The 6922-nt window shown below is 54.0% G+C and overlaps 1 protein-coding gene across 1 annotated transcript in view; it reads right to left on the bottom strand.

Annotated features, from left to right (window-relative positions):
* Window positions 1-6693, bottom strand: part of LOC132833974 (sialic acid-binding Ig-like lectin 5) — a 15967-nt gene extending 9274 nt beyond the window's left edge. The window contains exons 1-3 of the mRNA XM_060852680.1: window positions 6424-6693; window positions 4511-4804; window positions 3465-3567 (exon numbers count right to left, since the gene is read on the bottom strand). Of these exons, the coding sequence (XP_060708663.1) occupies window positions 3465-3567; window positions 4511-4804; window positions 6424-6676 (650 nt within the window). The 5' untranslated portion in view covers window positions 6677-6693. The remainder of the gene's footprint in view (window positions 1-3464; window positions 3568-4510; window positions 4805-6423) is intronic.
* Window positions 6694-6922: the final 229 nt, after the last annotated feature.

The raw sequence follows: 6922 nt of genomic DNA on the forward strand, positions 1-6922 counted from the left end.
GATACTCATAAATCCTATCCCTCAGTACCCTTTCCATTACTTTGCCTACCACAGAAGTAAGACTAACTGGCCTGTAATTCCCTGGGTTATCCCTATTCCCTTTTTTGAACAGGGGCACAACATTCGCTACTCTCCAGTCCCCTGGTACCATCCCCGTTGACAGTGAAGACGGAAAGATCATTGCCAATGGCTCTGCAATTTCCTCTCTTGCTTAACCACATAATCCTAGGATATATCCCGTCAGGCCCGGGGGACTTGTCTATCCTCAAGTTGTTCAAAATGTCCAACACATCTTCCTTCCTAACAAGTATCTCTTCTAGCTTACCAGTCCGTTTCACACTCTCCTCTTCAACAATATGGTCCCTCTCGTTCGTAAATCCTGAAGAAAAGTACTCATTCAAGACCTCTCCTATCTCTTCCGACTCAATACACAATCTCCCACTACTGTCCTTGATCGGACCTACCCTCGTTCTCGTCATTCTCATGTTTCTCACATACGCATAAAATGCCTTGGGGTTATCCTTGATCCTATCCGCCAAGGATTTTTCATGCCCTCTCTTAGCTCTCCTAATCCCTTTCTTCAGGTCCCTTCTGGCTATCCTGTATCCCTCCACTGCCCTGTCTGAACCCTGTTTCCTCAACCTTATGTAAGCCTCCTTCTTCCTCTTTACTCGACATTCAACCTCCCTCATCAACCAAGGCTCCCTCACACGACCATTTCTTTCCTGCCTGATAGGTACATACATATCAAGGACACGTCGTATCTGCTCCTTGAAAAAGTTCCACATTTCCACCACATCCTTCCCTGACAGCCTATGCTCCCAACTTATGCTCCTCAGATCCTGTCTTACAGCATCGTAATTTCCCTTCCCCCAATTGTAAAATCTACCCTGTTGCACGCACCTATCTCTCTCCATAACCAAGGTGAAAGTCACAGAATTGTGGTCACCATCACCAAAATGCTCACCCACTAACAAGCCCATCACTTGTCCCGGTTCATTACCGAGTACCAAATCCAATATGGCCTCCCCTCTGGTTGGACAATCTACATACTGAGTTAGAAAAGCTTCCTGGACACACTGCACAAACACCGCCCCATCCAATCTACTTGATCTAAAGAGCTTCCAATCAATATTTGGGAAGTTGAAGTCACCCATGACTACGACCCTGTGGCTTCTGCACCTTTCCAAAATATGTTTCTCCACATCCCTGCTGCTATTGGGGGGCCTATAGTAAACACCCAACAAGGTGACTGCACCTTTCCTATTTCTGACTTCAGCCCATACTACCTCCAAAGGCAGATCCCCCTCAAACTGCCTTTCTGCAGCCGTTACACCATTTCTAATTAGCAATGCCACCCCCCCTCCTTTTTTACCACCCTCCCTAATCTTACTGAAACATCTGTAACCAGGAACCTCCAACAACCATTCCTGTCCCTCATCTATCCACGTTTCCCTGATGGCCACAACATCGTAGTCCCAGGTACCGATCCACGCCTTAAGTTCACCCACCTTATTTCTGATACTCCTTGCGTTGAAGTATATGCACTTGAACCCATCTCTGTGTCCGCAAGTATTCCCTGTCAGTGTTACCTTCTCCACAGCCTCCCTACATTCTTGGACATCCTGACACACAGCTAGCTTACTTGCTGGACTACAAGTCCGGATCCCATCCCCCTGCCAAATTAGTTTAAACCCCCCCGAAGAGTGCTAGCAAACCTACCCCCCAGGATATTGGTGCCCTTCGGGTTCAGGTGCAACCCGTCCTGCTTGTACAGGTCCCACCTTCCCCAGAATGCAGTCCAATTGTCCAAATACCTGAAGCCCTCCCTCCTACACCATCTTTGCAGCCACGTGTTCAACTGCACTCTCTCTCTATTCCTTGCCTCACTGTCACGTGGCACCGGCAACAACCCAGAGATGACGACTCTGTCTGTCCTAGCTTTTAGCTTCCAGCCTAACTCCCTGAGCTCTTGAATGACCTCCCCACCCTCTTCCTACCTATGTCGTTGGTGCCAATGTGTACCACGACTTCTGGCTGCACACCCTCCCCCTTAAGGATTCTGAAGACACGGTCCGAGACGTCTCGGACCCTGGCACCCGGGAGGCAACAAACCATCCGAGAGTCTCGCCCATGTCCACAGAACCGCCTGTCCGTCCCTCTAACTAGAGAGTCTCCTATAACTAGCGCTCTCCTCCTCTCCCCCTTTCCCTTCTGAGTCTCAGAGCCGGACCTCGTGCCACAGACCCCGTCACTGCAGCTTACACCTGCAAGGCTGTCCCCCCCCCAACAGTTTCCAAAGCTGTATACTTATTGTTTAGGGGAACGACCACAGGGGAACCCTGCACTGCCTGCTTCTTCCCCTTCCCGCCTCTAACTGTTACCCAGCTACCTCTGTTCTCCGGCGTAACTATGTCCCTGTAGCTTCTATCAATCACCCTCTCAGCCTCTCGAATAATCCTCAGTTCATCCAACTCCAGCTCCCGTTCCCGAACGCGGTCTGTGAGGAGCTGGAGCTGGCTGCGCTTCCTGCAGGTGCATCGGTGGTCACCCCTAACCTCAAACATCCTGCAGGAGGAACATTCCACTGCCTGCGCTGCCATAACTCTACACGTAGTCTCCGAAACAAGAACACTACGTAGCTAACCTGTTCAGCCGACTGAGTCCCTCTTTGATTAGGTTAGAGGAGGAAGGAGGGTGGGAGACACCACATGTGTAGTGTCTCAGGTTCCTTCACCACTCAAATAACAATCACTTAATCGGAGCACCATGCACAGTTCCAGTCTCCGTATCCCTCAGTCAGACCCACACTCGGAGCACCGTGCACAGTTCCAGTCTCCGTATCCCTCAGTCAGACCCACACTCGGAGCACCGTGCACAGTTCCAGTCTCCGTATCCCTCAGTCAGACCCACACTCGGAGCACCGTGCACAGTTCCAGTCTCCGTATCCCTCAGTCAGACCCACACTCGGAGCACCGTGCACAGTTCCAGTCTCCGTATCCCTCAGTCAGACCCACACTTGGAGCACCGTGCACAGTTCCAGTCTCCGTATCCCTCAGTCAGACCCACACTCGGAGCACCGTGCACAGTTCCAGTCTCTGTATCCCTCAGTCAGACCCACACTCGGAGCACCGTGCACAGTTCCAGTCTCTGTATCCCTCAGTCAGACCCACACTCGGAGCACCGTGCATAGTTCCAGTCTCTGTATCCCTCAGTCAGACCCACACTCGGAGCACCGTGCACAGTTCCAGTCTCTGTATCCCTCAGTCAGACCCACACTCGGAGCACCGTGCACAGTTCCAGTCTCTGTATCCCTCAGTCAGACCCACACTCGGAGCACCGTGCACAGTTCTGGTTCAGATTGCTGGGTTTGAGCGGGACAGGGAGAATGTAAAGGCTGCAGTCCTGACTGGGGTGAGAGTGGGAACAGTGTTGTCTTTCACGGACAGGGATAAGTTGCTTACCTTTGACAGAAGAGAGATATCAGACACAGTAACAGCAACATGACCAGCATCGCGAGGGCTCCAACTATAACGGCCAACACCAAGTTCACAAGGTGTCGTTCCTCTGAAATACAAACACAACACTCACCCTGAGTCGATGCTCGGTAGAAGATACCCTACTCTGACATCACTGTTATATCTGACAGAGAGAGGCACTGTCTCACACACAGAATGGCATCATTACCATGAGTCACATTGCACTGTCGGGGGGACAGTGCTGAGGGAGTGGGCACTGTCAGAGGGTCAGTGCTGAGGGAGTGGGCACTGTCAGAGGGTCAGTGCTGAGGGAGTGGGCAATGTCGGAGGGTCAGTGCTGAGGGAGTGGGCACTGTCGGAGGGTCAGTGCTGAGGGAGTGGGCACTGTCGGAGGATCAGTGCTGAGAGAGTGGGCACTGTCGGAGGGTCAGTGCTGAGGGAGTGGGCACTGTCAGAGGGTCAGTGCTGAGGGAGTAGGCACTGTCGCAGGGTCAGTGCTGAGGGAGTGGGCACTGTCAGAGGATCAGTGCTGAGGGAGTGGGCACTGTCGGAGGGTCAGTGCTGAGGGAGTGGGCACTGTCGGAGGGTCAGTGCTGAGGGAGTGGGCACTGTCGGGGGGACAGTGCTGAGGGAGTGGGCACTGTCAGAGGATCAGTGCTGAGGGAGTGGGCACTGTCGGAGGGTCAGTGCTGAGGGAGTGGGCACTGTCAGAGGGTCAGTGCTGAGGGAATGTGCACTGTCGGAGGGTCAGTGCTGAGGGAGTGCCGCACTGTCGGAGGGTCAGTGCTGAGGGAGTGCCGCACTGTCGGAGGGTCAGTGCTGAGGGAGTGGGCACTCTTGGAGGGTCAGTGCTGAGGGAATGCCACACTGTCGGAGGGTCAGTGCTGAGGGAGTGGGCACTGTCGGAGGGTCAGTGCTGAGGGAGTGCCACACTGTCGGAGGGTCAGTGCTGAGTTTACATGGAGGTTTGGCATGTCCTGGAGTTCTGGGATCAGACTGTGCCTGTGAGCCCGGTGATGTGGCACTCTTACCTTTGACCCAGAGGTACACCTTGAACGAGGATGTCCCGTGGGGGTTTTGAACTGAGCAGGATACCACCACTTCCTCTTCATCCTGGTGTCCCGTCAGGATCAGGAATCCCTTCACCAGATGCCCCTCTCGGACCTGCTCAGACACAAACCCTCCATGTGTTTGGTTACCGCTGAGGTTGGCATGGGGCAGGTGCCAGGTGATAACTGCCGGAGGGTTGGAGTTGGCCGCACAGACGCAGGTGATCCCCTCTGCCCTCTCTGCACATTTCGACTCCCAGGAAATCTCCGGGCCATCTGAGGAAGGAATGAGAGAGAGAGAGAGAGAGAGACAGGGACAGAGAGAGAGAGAGACAGAGACAGAGAGAAAGAGAGAGAGAGGTGTCCATGAAGCGTAGATTAATGACACATATCTTGCTGCTCATCCTCTGTTTGGCTGTGAGAGCCGCCATTCAGCCCATTGAGCCTGCACTGACCCTCCCAAAAGCAATCCCACCAGACCTACATACACATCCCTGGGCACTATGGGACAATTTCCCACGGCCAATCCACCCTAACCTGCACATCCCTGGGTACTATGGGACAATTTCCCATGGCCAATCCACCCTAACCTGCACATCCCTGGGCACTATGGGACAATTTCCCATGGCCAATCCACCCTAACCTGCACATCCCTGGCACTATGGGACAATTTCCCATGGCCAATCCACCCTAACCTGCACATCCCTGGGCACTATGGGACAATTTCCCATGGCCAATCCACCCTAACCTGCACATCCCTGGACACTATGGGACAATTCCCCATGGCCAATCCACCCTAACCTGCACATCTTTGGACTGTGGGAGGAAACCCACACAGACACAGGGAGAATGTGCAAACTCCACACAGACAGTCGCCTGAGGGTGGGATCGAACCGGGGTCCCTGGTGCTGGGAGGCAGCAGTGCTAACCACCAAACCACCTGGTCCTAGCTTCTCCCCTTATCCTTCATCAATTACAACTGTGTTCAGGTCACTCAACGTGAAGCGTTAAGGCTGATCTGTCTTCGCCAAAGCTGCCTGACCTGCTGAGATTCTGATTTACAGACTGTGCGCTTCTTTCAGTTTTTATTTCGCTCTCACTCCTTCTTAGAAACATTCACCGTTTCTGCCCTGAATGCTTTTGGACTCCCCCACCCCAGGGGGAAAAGACCCTGTCTATTTACCCTCTCCGTGCCTCTCATGATTTTATAAACCTCTATAAGGTCACCCCTCAGCCTCCGACGCTCCAGGGAAAACAGCCCCAGCCTGTTCAGCCGCTCCCTGTAGCTCAGACCCTCCAACCCTGGCAACATCCTTGTCAATCTTTTCTGAACCCTTTCAAGTTTCACAACATCTTTCCGATCGGAAGGAGACCAGAATTGCACGCAATATTCCAATAGCGGCCTAACCAATGTCCTGTACAGCCACAACATGACCCTCCCAACTCATTCCATAGTGAGGAGGTGATGGCCCCAGCGATATTATTGCGGTGGTTTTAATCCAGAGACCCAGGTAATGATTGCGGGAGTCAGGTTCAAATCCAACTGCGGAATTTGGTGGAATTGGTATCCAATGAACATCTGTAATTAATAATCTTGTGATGACCATTTTGGGAAACTCCTATCTGGGTCATTAATGTCCTTCAGGGAGGGAAACGGCCCATCCTTACCTGGTCTGGGCCTATACGTGACTCCAGTCCCACAGCAATGTGGGTGACTCGTAACTGCCCTCTAGGGCAATGAGGGGGGGCAATGAGGGAGGGGCAAGCCGAAGATGCCCTCATCCCGACAGTGAGCAAATGGAAAAGCTGAGTGTACCGAGCACCTTCAGCATCACACCCCGGTCGACCTTGGACTCTGCTCCCCGACGCGGGGCGCTACGCGAATGAAGACTTACACTCGACGTTGAGGTGGAACGGCGCCGACTCGTCCGTCCCCAGATCGTTGCTGACTCGACAGAAAAACACGGCCTTCTCTCGGCGTGAGACCGAGGGCAGGGTCAGGGTCTCGCTGACGGCGATGACCTGCGGTGGGTGGCCCGGAACCTTCCGGATCCAGCTGTAGTTCCGGGCCGGGGGGTGGCTCTCGGACTGGCACCTCAGGGTGACGTCGCACCCCTCTCGGATCCCGGCGCCCCCTGTTGGCACCATCACCAAGACCTCCTTCGGGGAGTCTGGAAAACAGGGTAGAGGCTGCGGTCAGAGAGGGGGCGTGTACCCTTAACTCCCACCCCCTCCCCCCCCCCTCCCCCCACCGCGTCAGCCAGCCTTACCCCCAGGGTCCTGCCCAGTACAGGATGGGCAAGACGGGCCGAGTGGTCTGCACCTGCGTCAGGGGCAAATCTGAAATGGTCAGGGGGTCACTCCCACTCGATAGTCCGTCAACGTGAGGGGGAA

This window comes from Hemiscyllium ocellatum, chromosome 38 (assembly GCF_020745735.1).
Source record: "Hemiscyllium ocellatum isolate sHemOce1 chromosome 38, sHemOce1.pat.X.cur, whole genome shotgun sequence".
Taxonomy (NCBI): domain Eukaryota; kingdom Metazoa; phylum Chordata; class Chondrichthyes; order Orectolobiformes; family Hemiscylliidae; genus Hemiscyllium; species Hemiscyllium ocellatum.